This window comes from Mus caroli, unplaced genomic scaffold (assembly GCF_978045245.1).
Source record: "Mus caroli unplaced genomic scaffold, Mus_caroli_1 scaffold_11, whole genome shotgun sequence".
NCBI classification, from domain to species: domain Eukaryota; kingdom Metazoa; phylum Chordata; class Mammalia; order Rodentia; family Muridae; genus Mus; species Mus caroli.
In genome coordinates this window covers 37,395,574-37,418,800 of record NW_028227266.1, presented here as the reverse complement: position 1 = coordinate 37,418,800, position 23,227 = coordinate 37,395,574, and the positions used below count along the sequence as shown (strand labels likewise).

Sequence of the window (23,227 nt, the reverse complement as noted above, 5' to 3'; positions counted from 1 at the left end):
CCACTATGTTCATAGCAGCCCTATTTATAATAGCCAGAAGCTGGAAAGAACCCAGATGTCCCTCAACAGAGGAATGGATACAGAAATTATGGTACATTTACACAATGGAGTACTACTCAGCTATTAAAAAGAATGAATTTATGAAATTCCTAGCCAAATGGATGGACCTGGAGGGCATCATCTTGAGTGAGGTAACACAATCACAAAGGAACTCACACAATATGTATTCACTGATAAGTGGATATTAGCCCAAAACTTAGGATACCCAAGATATAAGATACAATTTGCTAAACACATGAAACTCAAGAAGAATGAAGACCAAAGTGTGGACAATATGCCCCTTCTTAGAATTGGGAACAAAATACCCATGGAAGGAGTTACAGAGAAAAAGTTTCGAGCTGTGATGAAAGGATGGACCATCTAGAGACTGCCGTATCCAGGGATCCATCCCATAATCAGCTTCCAAACGCTGACACCATTGCATACACTAGCAAGATTTTGCTGAAAGGACCCAAATATAGCTGTCCCTTGTGAGACGATGCCGGGGCCTAGCAAACACAGGAGTGGATGCTCACAGTCAGCTATTGGATGTATCACAGGGCTCCCAATGGAGAAGCTAGAGAAAGTACCCAAGGAGCTAAAGGGATCTGCACCCCTATAGTTGGAACTACATGATGAACTAACCAGTACCCCGGAGCTCTTGTCTCTAGCTGCATATGTATCAAAAGATTGCCTAGTTGGCCATCACTGGAAAGAGAGGCCCATTGGACTTGCAAACTTTATATGCCCCAATATAGGGGAATGCCAGGGCCAAAAGAATGGGAATTGGTGGGTAGGGAAGTGGGGGGCGGTATGGGGGACTTTTGGGATAGCATTGGAAATGTAATTGAGGAAAATATGTAATAAAAATATTAAAAATTAAAAAATAATAACTTTACATGTATATGGATTAATTATTATGCATAAAATTCTAAGAAGTCCTTAATAAAATATCATGGTAATTTATCTAAAAAGCCATCATAGACTGAGAACAAAAATCATTAAGGAAATTGAGAAATGGTAAAACTTTACTTGAAATATCATGAAAAATGTTAAAACATTTAGGGATAATTAAAGAAATATAAAACACTGCTCTTGAAATTATCAACATTAGTGACAAAGATAAATCACTATATATGTGGAAAAAATCCCATCTTCATGTACCATAGGATTTACCCTTGTGTAATGGCAAAGCTTCTCAAACTTGTCTAAAAGTTCAGTGTAATGTTACTGAAAATCCAAGATACTTTCATTACCAATAACAATATATTGTTCATATAATACCCATAGAAATGTAATACGGCTGGGAATGATCAGAATAAACTTGAAGAAGAATATCACTGGAAGTTTCACATTTCCCCATTGAAAACTTACTAAACATTACAATATTCTCATAATACAGGTGTGCCATGAAATATAAGCAAATTATCAATTTGTATGATCACTTCATCTATATGCCCTTAAAGTTATGTATTTCATGAAAATTACATGGAGGAAGACTAGTTTTCCAACCAAATGGCAAATAGAAGAAATTGTATAGTAAAGTGAATTTCTACTTTTTATAATATAAGATATGGATTCTATTACTAAATATAAAAGATAAATACAACAACATTTAAAAAAATTACAACAGGAGATCTTCATGCCCATGAATATTTGATAGTTTCCTGGATAAGTTGGAACAATCAGAGGCTATGACAAAAAAAAAGAATTAATTGGGTATAATTAAAATTAAAAATAATTTCTGCCTTAAAGGACACCGTAGATATAAGAAAAATAACATACTTAATGGGAAACAAATCTCAGTATTGTATCTGAGGTAGAACTATTAATAGAATTAAAGAAGTTTTATGCTTTTATGTTTAAGAAAACAAAAAATCCAGTTAAAATTGCCAGGTAATTTGAATAATGACTCTCCTAGTTGAGATAGATATATCACCAATAGCACCTGATAATATATGTACCATCACCAATTATTAGAAAGCTTTAAATAAATAAAAAGAAAACTTCACATTGATTGGAGGAGTTGTAATAAAATGGTTCCTGCTGGCAAAGATGGAAGAAATTTACAATCTCAAATTATTGGTGGTGTTTTACAATAGTTCAAAAATTTCAGAAAATAGTTCAAGATCTCTTGTAAGGCATGCAGTTATCACAAGTCCAAGGAATTTCAATACTTAAGGCACATCTGCAAGAATAGAAAATGCACTGACACAAAAGTCACACAAAGACTCTGGAATTGCTCTGCTTGCAACATGCAATGCTTGATGGAACCAATTTACTGCCCCATAATTGTTTTCTTCTAAGTCTCCAGCTGGCTATGTCTTGTAACACAAAAGCATTGCCATTGTGGACCAATTCTGTATTTTTATAGAAAAGCTTAAGAACTCCTAGTGATCGCTATTGCTAACTTAAAATCAAACTCAGAGGTGATAGTATATTAGTTTCACAAAATATGATTTATGTATTTTAGCAGTTATCTTAGTTTTGCCTTCATTAACGATAAGCATGACTGCCTAAACATGAGCTGAAAATGGAAAACAATACTAGACATGTTAGGTGGACTGAGGAAAGACATGAGACTTCATCTCTACACAAAGAGCCAGGACAGTTAAGAAATGCTAAGAGAAATAGTTTTATCCAGAGAAGAGCACACCAATTATTATAATGGTATAATATTAGATTATGTCATATAAAATTGTATTATTATAAAATATAAATGTACTATAATTTTAAAATTATAAAATATAAATGGGTATATTGTATTATAATCTTTACAAGGAATTCTTTTAAAGGTAATGAGCTTCATGTTCACATAATTCTGTGTCTCATGACACACATGTGTTTGAAATGTAATTCCTTAGAGAAGACTACACTGAACATCAAATGGTTAGTCCTGAAAACATAGATACAAGTAACATTGCACAGAGTAGTTAGGTTGTATTTATGAATATATGTTAATATAGATGAAAATAATATAGCAGTGAATGAGAAAAGAAGCCATGAATTTGAGAGAAAGCAATGAGGAATTTATAGGAGAACTTGGAGGGAAGAATGGAAGGGGAAAAAAACTACAATTATATTATAGTGTCAGAAAATAAAAGAATCAAAAGGAAGACAATGACCATCCATGCATAAATTGTCTCCCAGAATTCATATATTGAAAATTTATTCATAAATAGAAACTTGTTGAGATGTGGGAACTTTAAAGGAAAAGGTCCATTGATTATTATAGCCATGTAAGTGAGTTGACTATCTGTTCTTGTTGCTTTTCTGTTGCTGTGACAAAATACTACTTCAGCTTATGTTTTAGGGCAGCAACTGCATCAGGAACTGAAGAAAAACATCGGAAGGATACTGTTTATTGGCTTGTATACCGATAAGTGTTCATCTAGCCTTCTTAGAGAACTCAGGGCTACAGCGCAGAGAAGATCATCTCCTAGGTGGGCTTAGCTTTCATCCACTTATCTAGCAAACATTCATAGACCTTGCTGCAGGTCATTTTTTCCAAGGTCAGTTATCCAACTCAGTTGTATTTTCTTCTTCCCAGATAACTCTAGAATGTGTTAAATTGATAATGAGAATTAACTAGACTTTCCATCCTGTATAAACTGAACACATCAATACATCAATAAAGCACAACTTTTCCATTCTTTGTCCTCAAAGTATCAGGGTAATATACTACCAAATATCATATAAATTTTAAATTCTCTCAGTGTTTAAAAATTTAACACATTAAAATCCAAGGTCTCTTTTAAAGTTTAAAGTTTCCTAACTATAGGCTCCTGCAATATTAAAAACTAATAATTGCTTTTTTATTTTAAAGGTGAAGAACTGAGGAATAAAAAAACTTATACTTAATCAAACCCACACTCCATGAATAGAAATCTTCGGTCTCAGTGTTCAACATCTGGAACCTGCACACGCTGTCAAGGCAACAGAAGTTTCTGTCATCTCAGTTCTCCTGCTGTGCGTCCACAGAACACACAGCTTTGAGGAAAATCAGTCCAGGAATTCAAGAATGAACCTAAATGAACCCTAAATCAGCTGTTATAGAATTCTTTTTTAAAAATCTCAGCCCATATATTTTAAAATTAATTCTTTTTTTTTTCTGAAACTCCCACCTTCTACTTCCTGTCCTTTGGAATGAGCCATCATTTTTTAAAATATTTTTTTTAATTACGTATTCTCCTCAATTACATTCCCAATGCTATCCCAAAAGTCCCCCATACCTTCCCCCCAAACCCCCTACCCACCCATTCCCACTTTTTGGCCCTGGCATTCCCCTGTACTGGGGCATATAAAGTTTGTGTGTCCAATGGGCCTCTCTTTCCAGTTTGAGATTATATACAACATATATCATGATAATATCTCATAATATTTATGTTTAATGATAATTATGGGATTATCCTGAAGGTCACCTGACATTCTGATGTTAAGAGACTTCAGGAGAAGTGAAAGTTAGGCTCTCACCTTTGCTCTATGTAGAGACTTCTATCCCAGTACACATGAGTTCTAGTCAAATACTCCTTAAATGAAATATATCTTCAAGTTTTTGGAGTGAAAAATCTAGAATAAAATCTTCTGACTCATTATTATTTTGAAATCAGAACAGAAATTTTATGTTCTGAGAATTTTATGTTACTATTATAAATCCAACATCGTGACTCCCCTCAAGTCTTCCAAAGGCACTTACAAGACCAATATCATTTTCACAGAGACATTTGAAATATAAGAGCCATCATAAACGAGTATAGAAGGAAATTCCCCAAGGATTTTTTCCTACTGGAGATGAGATACTCACAGGAAGAAGTGATTAAAATTTCTGACATTGTGCTTTGGTGGATACATTCAGTTTGCTTCCCCTGAGCATAATTCTTTGTGTTTGCAAGTAGTATCAATTATTGTCATTGGAGCCAGATACTGAATTCCCATGGTATGATTATAGGATGACTCTATGGCAACTTCTCATCTGTAACTAGTCTTTGAAATATATGAGACAATTTTCACTGCTTGTCTTCTGCCCCGGTTTAATTAACTTCCGGGTAATAAATAGTAATTTGTAATGATTATGAAATGTTGTCTCTTTTATGTTCCTATATAATTTCAAGGGTAATGTGAGTTTCATGGATGGGGCTGGGAATGAACGTATTGTTAACGTTAGTAAATTTGACAATAAGTATTTATTTGCAGAAATATAGACAAAATATATATTATAGTTGCTTTGTTTAATATATTTTGTTGATGAAAAAGTTTTCCATAGACTGTAGGGGGAAACTTTTGGGAATACTATAGCAAGGAGACAAAATGGACCAGTTAATATATATGGAATGGATAATGGTGACTCCTTACTTCTCCTTCTCTTTCTTTCTTTTTCTTTCTTTCTTTCTTTCTTTCTTTCTTTCTTTCTTTCTTTCTTTCTTTCTTTCTTTCTTTCTTTCTTCCTTCCTTCCTTCCTTCCTTCCTTCCTTCCTTCCTTTCTTTCTTTCTTTCTTTCTCTCTTTCTTTCTCTCTTTCTTTCTTTCTTTCTTTCTTTCTTTCTTTCTTTCTTTCTCTTTCTTCTTTTTTTAAATGTTGAAGTTACAGAAAAGCATTAAAAAGTTGCAAACTAACTCATATAGAACTAATCCAGACTAAAAAAATTATATTTATAATTATTTTGAGATATCACTGAATAAAATTTTTGAATTATAGTTAATTAATACATATATTTCCACATGTATCTCTTTAAGGAATTAGTATAAACACATGGCTACTTGTTTAGTGTGTACAGAGAATAGACTCAATCACAACAAAGTAGCCATCAGAAAATCTAGCTCCAATGGGTATACTGTCATTCAATGAAACTATCCAGAGCCAATAATAGAAATGGTTAATATTATTTCAGGGAGGAAACTTAGAAGATATTTAAAACATTTTCAGTGGCAAGCCCAGTGGAGTGTTAAATTTCTGGGAGTACATGAAAGGGACACAGACATTATCAAAGAGGATATCCAGTCCCCACATCTGAAACTAATTAAAGAAAAAATAAACAGAGCAGGTTGCATTCGAATATATTTGAAGATAGAAATTAATGTCTGTGATTATGTGATTTAAATATATGATTTAACAAATAAATATATTTAAGGCACAACTTTACAATAGAAAATTCTGAATTGAGTCCTCCTTTCAGACTAATTCTTCCTTAACAGTGGGGTTGCATTCAATGCCATTAGATATTCTATCATGACAACTGTACCTTCCTTCTATATGCTTTGATTTCTTCCCATAACAGGAAAAAATCAAACATATATCCTCACTCAAAACTCATGGGTAAATACAAACTGCCTGATCTACAGTGATATCCTACAAAATACCTGCTTAGCATCCTTCACTGTCTACATCCTCACAAATAGAAAGGCAGTTCGAGAATTGTAGGATCCAGAGGTGACCAAGATGTCATTAAAACTATTATAAAGTTGAGACCTTAAAGGAGTTCTTTAAGAGTTCTATCAGACCTTCAAAGAAGATCTAATTCCAGTTCTTCACAAACTATTCCACAAAATAGAAGCAGAATATACTCTACCCATGTCATTCTATGAAGCAACAATTACTCTGATACCTAAACCACATAAAGACCCAACAAAGATAGAAAACTTCAGAACAATTTCCCTTATGAATATTGATGCAAAAATCCTCAATAAAATTCTTGCTAACAGAATGCAAGAATACATCAAAACAATCATCCATCCTGACCAAGTAGGTTTCATTCCAGGGATGAAGGGACAATTTAATATATGGAAATCCATCAGCATAATCCATTATATAAACAAACTCAAAGACAAAAACCACATGATCATCTCCTTAGACACAGAGAAAGCATTTGACAAATTCCAACAACCATTCATGATAAAAGTCTTGGAAAGATCAGGAATTCAAGGCCCATACCTAGACATGATATCTAAGCAATCTACAGCAAACCAGTAGCCAACATCAAAGTAAATGGTGAGAAGCTGGAAGCAATACCACTAAAATTAGGGACAAGACAAGGCTGCCCACTTTCTCCCTACCTATTCAACATTGTATTTGAAGTCCTAGTCAGAGGAATTCGACAACAAAGGAGATAAAGAGTATACAAATTGGAAAGGAAGAAGTCAAAATATCACTATTTGCAGATGATATAATAGTATATATAAGTGACCCTAAAAATTCCACCAGAAAACTCCTAAACCTGTTAAACAGCTTCAGTGAAGTAGCTGGATATAAAATTAACTCAAACAAGTCAATGGCCTTTCTCTACACAAAGGATAAACAGGTTGAGAAAGAAATTCAGGAAACAACACCCTTCTCAATAGTCACAAATAATATAAAATACCTTGGCGTGACTCTAACTAAAGAAGTGAAAGATCTGTATGATAAGAACTTCAAGTCTCTGAAGAAAGAATTTAAAGAAGATCTCAGAAGATGGAAAGATCTCCTATGCTCATGGATTGGCAGGATCAATATGGTAAAAATGGCTATCTTACCAAAAGCAATCTACAGATTCAATGTAATCCACATCAAAATTCCAACTCAATTCTTCAACGAATTGGAAAGGGCAATCTCCAAATTCATCTGGAATAACAAAAAACCTAGGATAGCAACAACTCTTCTCAAGGATAAAAGAACCTCTGGTGGAATCAGCATGCCTGACCTAAAGCTGTACTACAGAGCAATTGTGATAAAAACTGCATGGTACTGGTATAGAAACAGACAAGTAGACCAATGGAATAGAATTGAAGACCCAGAAATGAGCACACACACCTATGGTCACTTTATCTTTGACAAGGGGGCTAAAACCATCCAGTGGAAAAAAAGACAGCATTTTCAACAAATAGTGCTGGCCAACTGGCGGTTTTCATGTAGAAGAATGCGAATTCATCCATTCCTATCTCCTTGTTCTAAGGTCAAATCTAAGTGGATTAAGGAACTCCACATAAAACCAGAGACACTGAAACTTATAGAGGAGAAAGTGGGGAAAAGCCTCGAAGATATGGGCACAGGGGAAAAATTCCTGAATAGAACAGAAATGGCTTGTGCTATAAGATGAAGAATCTACAAATGGGACCTCATAAAATTGCAAAGCTTCTGTAATGCAAAAGACATCATCAATAAGACAAAAAGGCCACCAACAGATTGGGAAAGGATCTTTACCTATCCTAAATCAGATAGGGGATTAATATCCAATATATATAAAGAATTTAAGAAGGTGCACTCCAGAAAATCAAATAACGCCATTAAAAATGGGGCTCAGAGCAAAACAAAGAATTCTCACCTGAGGAATAACGATTGGCTGAGAAGCACCTGATAAAATGTTCAACATCCTTAAATATCAGGGAAATTCAAATCAAAACAACGCTGAGATTCCACCTCACACCAGTCAGAATGGCTACGATCAAAAATTCAGGTGAGAGCAGATGCTGGCAAAGATGTGGAGAAAGAGGAACACTCCTCCATTGTTGGTGAGATTGCAAGCTTGTACAACCACTCTGGAAATCAGTCTGGTGGTTCCTCAGAAAATTGGACATAGTACTACCAGAGGATCCAGCAATACCTCTCCTGGGCATATATCCAGAAGATGTCCCAACCGGTAAGAAAGACACATGCTCCACTGTGTTCATAGCAGCCTTATTTATAATAGCCAGAAGCTGGAAAGAACCCAGATGCCCCTCAACAGAGGAATGGATACAGAAATTATGGTACATTTACACAATGGAGTACTACTCAGCTATTAAAAAGAATGAATTTATGAAATTCCTAGCCAAATGGATGGACCTGGAGGGCATCATCCTGAGTGAGGTAACACAATCACAAAGGAACTCACACAATATGTATTCACTGATAAGTGGATATTAGCCCAAAACTTAGGATACCCAAGATATAAGATACAATTTGCTAAATGCATGAAACTCAAGAAGAATGAAGATCAAAGTGTGGACACTATGCCCCTTCTTAGAATTGGGAACAAAACACCCATGAAAGGAGTTAGAGAGACAAAGTTTGGAGCTGTGATGAAAGGATGGACCATCTAGAGACTGCCATATCCAGGGATCCATCCCATAATTAGCTTCCAAACTCTGACACCATTGCATACACTAGCAAGAGTTTGCTGAAAGGACCCAGATATAGCTGTCTCTTGTGAGACTATGCCGGGTCCTAGCAAACACAGAAGTGGATGCTCACTGTCAGCTATTGGAGGGATCACAGGGCTCCCAATGGAGAAGCTAGAGAAAGTACCCAAGGAGTTAAAGGGATCTGCAACCCTATAGGGGGAACAACATGATGAACTAACAAGTACCCCGGAGCTCTTGTCTCTAGCTGCATATGTATCGAAAGATGGCCTAGTCGGCCATCACTGGAAAGAGAGGCCCATTGGACTTGCAAACTCTATATGCCCCAATACAGGGGAAGGACAGGGCCAAAAGAATGGGAATGGGTGGGTAGGGAAGTGGGTGGGGGTATGGGGGACTCTTGGGATAGCATTGGAAATGTAATTGAGGAAAATATGTAATGAAAAAATATTTAAAGTTAAAAAAAAAGAGCAAACACAAAATACCTTAAAGGAATTACAGAACAACAAAACCAAACTTGTTAAGGAATTGAACAAAACCATCCCGGATCAGAAAATGGAAATATAAACAATAAAGAAATCACAAAAGAAGACAACTCTGGAGGTAGAAAACCTAGGAAATAGATCAGGAGTCATAGATGCATGCATCACCAAGAGATACAAGAGAAAATCTCCGATGCAGAAGATTCCATAGAAAACACTAACACAACAGTCAAAGAAATGCAAAATGTAAAAAAGCTCCTCACCCAAAACAAGCAGGATATCTAGTACACAATGAGAAGACAAACCTAAGGAAAATAGGTATAAAAGACTGTGAATATTCCCAACTTAAAAAGCAGATAAATATATTTAACAAAATTTTAGAAGATACTCTACTGACCCAAAGAAAGTGATGCCCATGAACAGCCAAGAAGTCTACAGAAATCCAAATAGACTAGACCAGAAAAGAACTTCCTCCTGAGGAATGTAATTAGCTTCTTCCTCCTGAAGGGGAGGGGTCTGGTGGAAATTTCCAAAGATCCTGATCTGACCCCTTCAAAGGCATTAAGTGAAACCCATTCCTAAGGAAGAAGCAATTATAGTCCATTAATCTGCTGGGTGAACTTAATACATTTTCTTGGAATTGAGCACAATAAATTTGAGTCTTAACTTTGTTTGTTTAATCACATGTTTAAATCACTGTAAACTCAAAGACTTTAATTTCTATTTTAATTTGTATCTTACTTTAAACTTACACGTTTATTTTTTGTTTTATTAGCTTCAGATGTGTGGATTGGAATCCCCCTTTCGTCATGAATGTGCAGTTATTTTGTACTTCAAGAAATTTAACACTGCATTGTTTACCTGGACTGAAAATGTTCTAAACATTTCTAATTTACCTCCCAGAAATAATATTAATCATATTTCCTATCAACTCTGGATGCATTTATTGAATAACAGAATTAAAAACATGCTATACTCATGGAAGTTTGTTTTGCTCATTGCTACTTTGGTGTCTCTGATTCTATTCACTAAACACACTAAACAAATACTCATGTTTTCATATATATATGAGATGATATATATACATATATATATAATTACTTAACAATAATTCACAAATTTGAATTAATTGGGAGCTAATAAAAAAACATTAATATAATGATCTATTCTGAATGAGTACCAGATGTATTAGTATAGAACTTTCCATTGCTGGTCTTTAGCTTCAAAAGGGAGGGGGAGAGAGAGAGAGAGAGAGAGAGGAGACAGACACAAACAGAGAGACAGAGAGACAGGCAGAGACAGAGACAGATACAGATACAGAGATAGAGAAGAAAAACGGAAAGGAAAGGAGTCACCATCATACATTTTTCTATATATCTGCTGGTCCATTTATCTCTTTGAAATTGTGGCACCAGAATTTTATCCCTGTACCCTTATGGAAAATTGCAACATTTATTTTGCCTATATTTCTTCGATCTCTGCTAATGGCCAAATTTTCCAAGGTCAAGATGTTCATTTCTAGCCCCTTCCATGGAACTTTATTACTCTTGAAATAATAAGGGAATGTATAAGAAATAACTTTGATAATGAATATAAAACATTTTCCCCAAACATTAATTAAAAGGGGGAGCAGTGAAAATGACCTCATATATTTCAGAGACTATTTTCAGATGGGAACTTCTCATGGAGTCATCCTTTACCATGCCATGAGACTTCAGTTTATGATTCCAAATGCAATAATTGAAATGATTTTTCAGATACAAAGAATTATACTCTAGGGAGGCAAAAAGAAAGTATTAGACAGTGCATGATATGGGACCTCAGTTGCTGTTTCCTCGGGGCATCTCATCCCCAGTGGAATGAAATTCTCAGAGTGTTTCCTTCTAAACATGTTTGTGATGCCTCTTTTATTTTCAAAAGTTTCTGAGAAAACAATATCATTTTAATAACTCCATCTGGAAGACTTGAGGGGAATCTTGGCACTGAATTTACAATAGGAATATAATCTACTCAGAGTTTTGTTCTAATCCCACAAAAAAAATGATAGGGCAGATTATATTTTGAATCACTTGCACCAGAAACATGAAGAGGTATTTCATTTAAGGAGCACTCTATCTACAACTCATGTAACTGGGATGGAAGACTCCATGTAGAGGGAAGGTGAGGGCCTCACTTTCATTTGTCAGATGACCTTCATAATCTCTACTTTTCAGATATTAAAGAAATTTTCTACTGATAGCTGAAAATATCATTGATGTTTGAGAATCAAATTTCTCCCAGGATTTTTCCATGCTTGGATAGAATTTTGTTATTATAAGATAAATTTCAGTGGCTATAGCTCTTTCGACTAAGGTGATATTAAAAAGGCAATTCATATTATAAAAAGGAAACTTTTATAATTGGCCATATAGATAATAGTTGTAAGTTACTGTCAAAAAATTCTACAATTTTTTCCAATAACTTCAGTGTATAAACAGTGTAATAAACTATAATATTTATAAAATTACATTATCATATGAAAACACTACGGGTTTCTATTTCCTCATTTTTCATTATTTCTTTTAAAAAACACTTTGAAAGTATGGTTTGGTGTTTTGCTATCCAAAATTATTAATATTGTGCAGACATAGCTTATTTCTTTTTTTGCTTCCACACTTGAAAACCCATTCTAACCACCATAACAGCTGTGTTCCTGTAGATCTGCTCAGTCATAATATGCACCTCATAGATTAATTTTCTCTCTCCTTATAGATTATAGCTTAGTGAGCAAGTACTTAACTATCATGCATCTATCTATGGTTTATGTCTATAGCATATGCTTATTGTTAATAAATTTATATCACTCTATAGTCACACTCAAACAATATTGCTTGAATAATTATACTAAGTGTAATTATTCATTATGATTTTTGCAAATTTCATAATTTGCATAACTGCTAAGATATAGTATGTATGATTGTAATATATATTTTATGAAGTTAAAACATAAAATTTGGGGAAATAATTTGCCAAGAACACTCAATATCTGAACAATCTTACATATTCATTAAGCACATATAACTATAGAATTATTGTTTTTATCTTTATTTATAAAGCATACCCATCAATTGTACAAGATTAGTTCAGCAGGTTTAGCAAAAACTATCACAATAACCTGGGGACCAGTCAGTATGAGTGGAGAACAAATAAGAACAAAAGAAGATGGGGGAATTATTTTTAGATGCAGTGACTAAGCATGGTTTCATATGCTAACATATGTATTAATTTGTTAATCTATCAGATGATAATACTAAAACCAAAGTTCTAGATGCACTTTACTTGGTTCTCAATGGTTCCCAGTCATCACTACATTCTTTTCAGTTTTAAAAACTGTGGATGAACTTGGAAGACACGATGTTATGTGAAACAAGCCAGTAACAAAATATAATATTACTAAAAGATTCTGTTTGTATAAGATGAATATGATTGTTAAATCCATATGTAGAGAATGTGATAATGATTTACAGAGTACAGTGGCTGAGAGAGAAAAAGTAAACTTGTTCCTTGAATATACATCTAAAATAATGACAAGAAGAACTAAGCTATAAAATGCTATATAGAGTATAGTATCTAAATTTTATCACATAGAATTATGTACTCAAATCTTAATGAGAAAATTTTCCTTTACAGTTTTGTATTTTACTTATAACATATTCATTTCTAATATTAACAAAATGGAGGCTACTATATATGGATATATGTGGATATATCTATACATATATACACACATTATATATATATATATATATATATATATATATATATATATATACTAATATGTGTGTGTGTGTGCATGTGTATGTGTGCAACAACAATTAATGTGAAAGGAAGTCTTAAATTTCAAAGAGTGCAAGGAAGATTTTATTGAGGGACTTGGAGGGAGGAATGGAAAAGAGGAAATAATGTAATTATACTATAAACTCAAAAGAAATAAAAAAATTTTAGGTTTATTTATTTTATGTATGCGAGTAAACTAGAAGATCTAATCCCATTACAGATGGTCGTTAGCCACCACGTGGTTGCTGGGAACTAAACTCGGGTACTTCAGAAAAACAGTCGGTGCTCTTAACCACTAAGGCATTTCTCCTGCCCAAATTAAATAATTTTAAAATAAATAAATACACTGCATTAAAAAAAAACAGGAGATTCTGAAACAATTGTTTAGAAAGTGTCCTTTTGGTTCCTTCTTGAGTTCCTGGACTTATTTCCCTCAAAGTTGAGCATTCTGTAGATGCACAGCCAGAGAGATGAGATGACTAAAGCTCTTGCTGCCTTCAAAAGAATGATGGGTTCCAGATGTTGACCATTGAGCCAGAAGGTTTATATTCACGAGAGTGTGAGTTTGCTAAGTATAATTGTTCCTATGCCCTAGTTCTTTAACTTTAACATAAAAATGCATTTATTAGTTTTGAACCTTTTAGAAGCTTGAAGTTAGGAGAATTTGAATTATTAGAAAGACCTTAAACTTTTAAAGGGTTAATTTTTTTAAACAGGGAGAAATTTACATTTTATATAAATATTTAGTATTAGGATATTAACCTGAGATTTTGAAGACAAAGAAAGGAAAGGTTGTGATTTAACAGTGAGGTATTTGTGTGTTCTATTTACACAGGATAGACGTTCTAATTCATTTTTTAATTTTTTAAATTTTTTTTTAGATATTTACTTTATTTACATTTCAAATTTTATTCCCTTTCCTAATTTCCCTTCAGAAAAATCCCCTATGTCCACCTCCCCCTGCTCCCCAAACCACCCAACTGCTATCCTGGTCCTGGCATTCACTTATACTGGGACAAAGAGCCTTCACAGGATCAAGGGCCTCTCCTCCCATCAATGACCAACTAGGCCATCCTCTGCTACATATATACCTAGAACCACAAGTTCCACCATGTGTTTTCTTTGATGGATGGTATAGTTCCAAATTGATGGTAGAGCTCTGGGGGTACTGGTTGGTACATGTTGATGTTCCTCCTATTGGGGCTTCAGACCTCTTCAAATTCATGGGTACTTTCTCTGGCTCCTTCATTGTGGACCTTGTGCTCCATCCATTTGATGACTGTGAGCATCCACTTCTGTATTTGCCAGGCACTGGTAGAGCCTCACAGGAGACAGCTATATCAGGCTCCTGTTAGCAGGCTCTTGATGGCTTCTGCCTAATATATAAGGTTGGTGGTTGTTTATGGGATAGATCCCCAAGTGGGGCATCTCTAAATGGTCATTCATGCTCTTCTCCAAAGGTTATCTCTGTAAATCCTTACATGGATATTTTGTTCCACCTTCTAAGAAGGAACGAAGTATCCACAATTGTGTCTTCCTTCTTGAGTTCATGTGTTTTGCAAATTGTATCTTGCGTATTCTACATTTCTGGGCTAATATCCACTTATGAGTGAGTGCATATCATATGAGTTCTTTTGTGATTGGGTTGTCAAAGAACAAGTGGCCATAAGTGTGTGGGTTCATTTCTGGGTCTTCAATTCTTTCCATTCATCTATCTGTCCATCACTGTACCAGTACCATGCAGTTTTCACTACAATTGCTCTGTAGTACAGCTTGAGGTCAGGCATGGTGATTCCACCAGAGGTTCTTTTATTGTTAAGAATAGTTTTTGGTATTCTAGGTTTTTTTGTTATTCCAGATGAATTTGAAAATTGCCCTTTTTAACTCTGTGAAGAATTGAGTTGGAATTTTGATGGGGATTACATTCAATCTGTAGATTGCTTTTGGCAAGATAGCCATTTTTACTATATTGATCCTGCCAATCCATGAGCATGAGAGATCTTTCCATCTTCTGAGATCTTCTTCGATTTCTTTCTTCAGGGACTTGAAGTTCTTTTTATACAGATCTTTTACTTGCTTGGTTAGAGTCACACCAAGGTATTTTATATTATATGTGACAATTGTGAAGGGTGTTGTTTCCCTAATTTCTTTCTCAACATGTTTATCCTTTGTGTAATATTGAGTTAATATTATATCCAGCTACTTCACTGAAGCTGTTTATCAGGTTTAGGGGTTCTCTGGTGGAATTTTTAGGGTCCCTTATATATACTATCATATCATCTGCAAATAGTGATATTTTGAATTTTTCCTTTCCAATTTGTGTCCCCTTGATCTCCTTTTATTGTCTAAATCTTCTGGCTAGGACTTCAAGTACTATATTGAATAGGTAGGAAGAAAGTGGGCAACCTTGCCTAGTCCCTGACTTTAGTGGGATTGTTTTAAGTTTCTCTCCATTTAGTTTGATTTTGGGTACATGTTTGCTGTATATTGCTTTTGTTATATTTAGGTATGACCCTGGAATTCCTGATCTTTTCAAGACTTTTATCATGAAGGGGTGTTGGATTTTGTCAAATGCTTAGTCAGCATCTCACAAGCTGATCATGTGGGTTTTTTTCTTTAAATTTGTTTATATGGTGGATTATGTTGATGGATTTCTGTATATGAAACCATCCCTGCATCCCTGGAATGAAGCCTGCTTGATAATGATGGATGATCATTTTGATGTGATCTGGGATTTGGTTTGCGAGGATTTTATTGAGCATTTTTGCATTGATATTCATAAGGGAAATTGGTCTGAAGTTCTCTTTCTTTGTTGGGCCTTTCTATGGTTTAGGTATCAGAGTAATTGTGGCTTCATAGAATGAATTGGGTAGAGTACCTTCTGTTTCTATTTTGTAAAATAGTTTGAGGAGAATTGGAATTAGGTCTCTTTTGAAGCTCTGATAGAACTCTACACTAAAACCATCTGGTTCTGGGAATTTTTTGGTTGGGAGACTATTAATGAATGCTTCTATTTTTTTAGGGGATATGGGGCTTTTTAGAACGTTAATCTGATCCTGATTTAACTTCGGTACATGTTAAGTGTCTAGAAAATTGTCCATTTCAACCAGGTTTTCCAGTTGTGTTGAGTATAGGATTTGTAGTAGGACCTGATGATTTTTTGGATTTCCTCAGGTTCTGTTGTTATGTCTCCCTTTTCATTTCTGATTTTTAAATTAGGATACTGTCTCTGTGCCCTCTAGTTAGTCAGGCTAAGCGTTTATCTATCTTGTTGATTTTCTAAAAAAACAGCTCCTGATTTGGTTGATTCTTTGTATAGTTCTTTTTGTTTCTACTTGTTTTATTTCAACCCTCAGCTTGATCATTTCCCACCTTCTACTCTTCTTGGGTGAATTTGCTTCCTTTTGTTCAAGAGCTTTTAGGTGTGCTATCAAACTGCCAATGTCTGCTCTCTCTAGTTTCTTTTTGACAGCACTCAGGGCTATGAGTTTTCTGCTTAGGACCTCCTTCATTGTGTCCTTTAAATTTGGATATGTTGTGGCTTCTTTTCCATTAAACTCTAAAAGGTCTTTAATTTTATTTTTTTATTTCTTTCTTGACCAATTTATCATTGAGTAGAGTGTCCAGCTTCCCTGTGAATTTTGGCTTTCTATTATTTATGTTGTTATAGAAGATCAGCCTTAGTCCATGATGATCTGATAGGATGCATGGGATAATTTCAATATTTTTGTATCTGTTGGAGTCTGTTTTGTGACAAATTATATGGTCAAAATTGGAGAAGGTAACATGAGGTGCTGAGAAGAAGGTATATCCTTTTGTGTTAGAATAACATGTTCTGTATATCTCTGTAAAATCCATTTGTTTCATAACTTCTGTTAGTTTCACTGCAACTCTCTCTTTGTTGCTGTTACCAGGATCTGATGAGAGTGAGATGTTGAAGTCTCCCACTATTATATTTGCCATGCAATGTGTGCTTTGAGCTTTACTAAAATTTCTTTAATGAATGTGGATGCCCTTGCATTTGGAGCATAGATATTCAGAATTGAGAGTTCATCTTGGAAGATTTTATCTTTGATGAGTATGAAGTGCCCTTCCTTGTCTTTTTTGATAACTTTTGGTTGGAAGTTGATTTTATTCGACGTTAGAATGGCTACTCCAGCTTGTTTCTTCAGACCATTTGCTTGGAAAATTGTTTTCCAACCTTTCACTCTGAGGTAGTGTCTGTCTTTGTTCCTGAGGTGGGTTTCCTGTATGAGGCAAAATATTGGGTCCTGTTTATGTATCCAGCCTGTTAGTCTCTGTCTTTTCATTGGGTAATTGAGTCCATTGATATTAAGAGATATTAAGGAAAAGTAATTTTTACTTCCTGCTATTTTTGTTGTTAAGAGTTGGGATTCTGAGCCGGGTGTGGTGGTGCACACCTTTAATCCCAGCACTCAGGAGGCAGAGGCCGGCAGATTTCTGAATTCGAGGCCAGCCTGGTCTACAAATTGAGTTCCAGAACAGCCAGGGCTATACAGAGAAATCCTGTCTCAAAAACAAAACAAAACAAAACAAAACAAAAAATAAAAACAAAAACAAAAAAACAAAACAAAACAAAACAAAAAAAACCAACAACAACAAAACAAAACAAAACTAAACAAAACAAAAAAAAAACAAAAATAGGAGTTGGAATTCTGGCTGGTGGGTAGTGGCACATGCCCTTAATCCCAGCACTTGGGAGGCAGAGGCAAGTGGATTCCTGCGTTCTAGGCCAGCCTGGTCTACAAAGTGAGTTCCAGGACAGCCAGAGCTATACAGAGAAACCCTGTCTTGAAAAAAAAAAAAAAAAAAAGAGTTGGGATTCTGTTCTTGTGGCTGTCTTCTTTTAGGTTTGTTTATGAATTACTTTCATGCCTTTTATAGGGTGTCATTTCCCTCCTTGTGTTGGAGTTTTCCCTTTATAATCCTTGAAAGGGCTGTATTCCTGGAAAGATTTTGTGTCAATTTCATTTTTAAATGGAATACTTTGTTTTCTCCGTCTATGGTACTTGAGAGTTTTGCTGGGTATAATATTCTGGGCTGGCTTTTGTGTTCTCTCAGTGTCTGTATAACATCTGTTCCTCTGGGGGGACTTGGGTCCATCCGCTGAGTTTTTGCCCAAAGTAGTTCATTTTTATTATCAATTTGACACCATCAAGAATCACCTGAGAAAAAGGAAACTCAATTGAGTTGGAAAACTGAATTTGGAAAAGTCAACCTATAGCAAGGGAAGGTCTATGAGAGATTGTTTGCTAGATGATAAATATGTGAAGGCCCAGCCCAATAACCCCAGACATTAAGAAAGCTAATTGAACATATTTCAGTACCCAAATCAATAAACAGAATTCTTCCATAGATTTTTTTCATCGGTTCCTCCTTCAGTTTCAGCCCTAGTTTTCCTCAGTGGGGGACTACAACCTAAAAATACATAAGCTAAAATAGACCCTTTCTTCCCAAAACTGCTCTCTGTCAGAGTATTTTATCACAACAGCAGAAAAGCAAACTAGATCTGATGATAGTGAACTCAATTACATGGCTATAATAACCAGTGAATCTATTTCTATTGTCCTTTAAAATTCCAACATCTCTACAAGTTTTCATTGAGCATTAAATTTCCAACACATGAATTCTCTGCTACAAAGAACAACTGTATGAATATGGACATTTATTATGTTTTCTCTTGCTTCTTTTATTTTCTGCCATTATATTATATTTATATATTTTTTCCTTCTCTTCCTTCTTCAAAGTCCGCTAATAAACACCTCCTTGCTCTACCTTAAATTCATGGCTTCTTCTTTCATTAATTCCTATATTATGTATATATATATATATATATATATATATATATATATATATATATATATATATAAATATTTATATGGTACACATATTTTCAGGTATTTAATAGTTATTTATCTACCTCCAATGGAAGGTTAATTTTTTAAATTATCTAGCTATTTTTTCTAGATTATTTGTCTTTTAGCCATTAGAATATAACATCCCTTTGGTTCTATTAATTGTTCTCCCTAAGATACATTACTTCAGATGTGTTAGTTTCATCTACCTATGGTGTCTTTTAAGGAACAAATTAATTTTAATTTCAATTATGTTCAATTTTTTCCATAAAATTTGATTGTGATATCTTATCCTCACCAATTTCATGGGCATGAAATTCTACCTAAGTATTTCTTCAAATGTTATTTTTAGATACTATAGAATATATTATAGTATCCATTTTTCATTAATTTTTTCAAAGTATGGAAAGTTGGATATCAAGTATTAACATGTAACTAAATCTAATTGCCCATTTGTTGGAAAAACATTCTTCTTACACTGAATTGTAATTAGGAAGCACATAAGTTCAATGATTTATATATGTAACTTTTTTATAGATTGACAATTTCCTGACATCTGATGCCATACCATGGCTTTTGTATTTATTTTCTCACCTAATTGCCCTAACTTAAAGTTCTGCTATAATGCTAATTAAAGTTCAGCTTATACTGTTGATTGCCTTATGGAGCAAGGCTTTAGGTTATCACCATTAAGTATTTATTGCAAGGGTTGTGTATGTGTGTGGTGGTCATTTGTCTTTGTGTGGATGCTGCTCTTATTATAACATAGAAAAAAATGGTACCATGATTCAGGGAATGACAAATAGGTAATGAGGAGTCCTTAGCAGACTGACTACTAACATTCTCATACCAAAAATTATATTCAGGGAAAGATGTATCTTATATTTATCTATATCTTCCATGTGTTGATAGGGCTAATGTCTTAGGGAGGTAAAATTGTAGATGCCTTAAAAAAATAAAAGGTTGAGTTCTAACGTGAAAATTTCTGGCTTCTTTAAGAACTGAGAGGGTGTCATATGATACTTTTCTGGAAGCTTGTGCAATGCTTGGCTGGTCTTTGCTGACCATCAAGCATTTGGCTAGTCTTTGCTAGCTAGTCAAAGCTTCAATGTTCTTCGATGATCTTTATTTTGTAGAGAGACACGTGCCAATGATCTTCTTGTGGTATTGTGGCTATTTCTGGCTATTTCATACTACTGACACACATAGATTTAGCAAAACTTGAAATTTCTCTTGAATCAAACTCTGCTACTGATTCATGTTTGATATTTGCTATTTGACTGGACTGCAGGTATACTGATAATGAAGAGTGGAATCACCACAACGAGCGACTTTTAAACAGGTCCAGAAGACTTTTGGGATAGCATTGGAAACGTAATTGAGGAAAATATGTAATAAAAATATTAAAAAAAAAAAAAAAGATTTTGCTGAAAGGACCCAAATATAGCTGTCTCTTGTGAGACTATGCCGGGGCCTAGCAAACACAGAAGTGGATGCTCACAGTCAGCTATTGGATGGATCACAGGGCTCCCAATGGAGAAGCTAGAGAAAGTACCCAAGGAGCTAAAGGGATCTGCAACCCTATAGTTGGAACAACATGATGAACTAACCAGATCCCCGGAGCTCTTGTCTCTAGCTGCATATGTATCGAAAGATGGCCTAGTCGGCCATCACTGGAAAGAGAGGCCCATTGGACTTGCAAACTTTATATGCCCCAATATAGGGGAATGCCAGGGCCAAAAGAATGGGAATGGGTGGGTAGGGAAGTGGGGGGCGGTATGGGGGACTTTTGGGATAGCATTGGAAATGTAATTGAGGAAAATATGTAATAAAAATATTTTTAAAAAGAAAAAAAAAAAAAGAAATATGAGTGCATCCAGGTAAAATGAGACAGGGACCACTTCCACATTTTGTGGCCTGCTTGCTCCTGAGGAAGAAGTGAAGTTCATTTCTCAAAACCTTGTTGCATGACATAAAATATTTTATGCAAAGTACTGGGGATTGAGGGGAAGAAAGGCTGGAGTGTTACATTTTGGGAGAGGCAGGCAATGAAATGGCAAGGTAGGATGAGACACTGTGTAGGGGAGGCTTCAAATGTGGGCCTGTAGGCATTGATGCTCCTGGCTATGGGACTGCTGCAGGGTATACAGTAGGACAGTGCTGGGATGTAGGTAGCATCCTATGTAAACACAAGTGAAACAGTGTTTCCGGGGCCTGGTCCCCACCCCTTTCCTAACATTATCATCTGGAAAGTTGTTAGAAACTCACAGTTAGGTCTTACCCTAGACTTCAAAACCCTGAAAAGCATCAGAAACTTGGATTGGGGGACGGGGAGGGGGTACAGTTTGGGATAGGTATTGGCTGAGGTCTAGCATTCTCTGAATAAACCTTCAGAGGACTCTAGCTCCCTTCAAGGGCGGAGTGTCAGTGTTTTGGATGGCGTCTGGGTTAGTGAGTTAGTTAGAAGTAACTAAAGTAATTAACGTGTTGAGAAACTTGCACAGAGTAAGGAGAAGTACTCAGCCAGCCACACAAGAGAAGATAGGGTTTGGGGGCCAATTATCCACAAAAGAAACAACCGATAAAGTGACTCCAAGGGACATTTTGGGGAAAGACTGAATGAGTAAAGAGGTTGAGCACTGAATTAAGAATCACTGGAAATAGATATGTTTTATTTTTCATGCATCTTCAAAATATAACTTTCATTTGTCTGTAATATCATCAAAGATTTATAAACGTGACTATTGAATAAAATTCAGTCAGAATCAAAAAAAAAAAAAAAAAAAGAAAAACCTATTAGCCTTCTTTCTTCACTAACTCTGGTTAGTAAGATAGAAGGGAGGTTTTAGTGTTCAAGAACCTTAAATAAAGTGGATTTAGAAAAATCTAAGCCTACAGAGTTCTGTTTTACAATTAAGGTATATAAAATTACAGATATCAATCTCATATTCCCACCTTTCTATAGAACTCCCAGAAGAAAATGTTCCAAGGAAATCTTTCTGGAGTAACTGAGTTCAATCTTGCTGGTTTAACAGACAAACCAGGGCTGCAGCTGCCCCTCTTCCTCCTGTTCCTAGGAATCAATGTGGTCACAGTGGTGGGGAATCTGAGCATGATCACCCTGATACTATTCAGTTCTCAACTACACACACCCATGTATTATTTCCTCAGCAGTCTGTCCTTCATTGACCTCTGCCAGTCCATTGTCATTATTCCCAAAATGTTGGTGAACTTTGTGACAGTGAAGAACATCATCTCCTATGCCGAATGCATGACACAGTTTTGCTTTTTTGCTACTTTTACTATTGCAGAGTGTCACATGTTAGCTGTAATGGCATATGACCGCTATGTTGCCATTTGTAATCCCTTGCTTTACAATGCTGTAATGTCCTTTCAAGTCTGTTCCTGGATGATATTTGGAGCATATGTTATGGCTTTTGTTGGTGCCACAACTCAAACAGTCTTCATGTTAAAAGTGCATTTTTGTAAGGCCAATGTAATAAATGATTACTTCTGTGATCTTTCCCCACTGCTGGAAATCTCTTGTTCTGATACTTTTATTAATGAAGTATTAGCTTTGTGCTTCAGTGTTTTCAATATCTTTATTCCAACTCTGACAATTCTAAGCTCTTACATCTTCATCATTGCCAGCATCCTCCGGATTAAATCCACTGAAGGCAGGTCCAAAGCCTTTAGCACTTGCAGCTCACACATATCAGCAGTTGCTATCTTCTTTGGATCCCTTGCATTCATGTACCTGCAGCCATCATCAGTCAGCTCCATGGACCAAAGGAAAGTATCCTCTGTATTTTATACCATTGTTGTGCCCATGCTGAATCCTTTGATCTACAGCCTGAGGAATAAGGATGTCAAAGTTGCTCTAAATAAGTTCCTTGAAAGAATTTTTTCTTGTGAACAAAACTGA

At 35.2% G+C, this 23,227-nt stretch overlaps 1 protein-coding gene across 1 annotated transcript; it reads left to right on the top strand.

Moving 5' to 3' along the window:
• Positions 1-22,282: 22,282 nt before the first annotated feature.
• Positions 22,283-23,227, top strand: LOC110302093 (olfactory receptor 8G50-like). The gene has a single exon (XM_021172872.2). It carries the CDS (start codon positions 22,283-22,285, stop codon positions 23,225-23,227), a length of 945 nt encoding a protein of 314 aa, XP_021028531.1.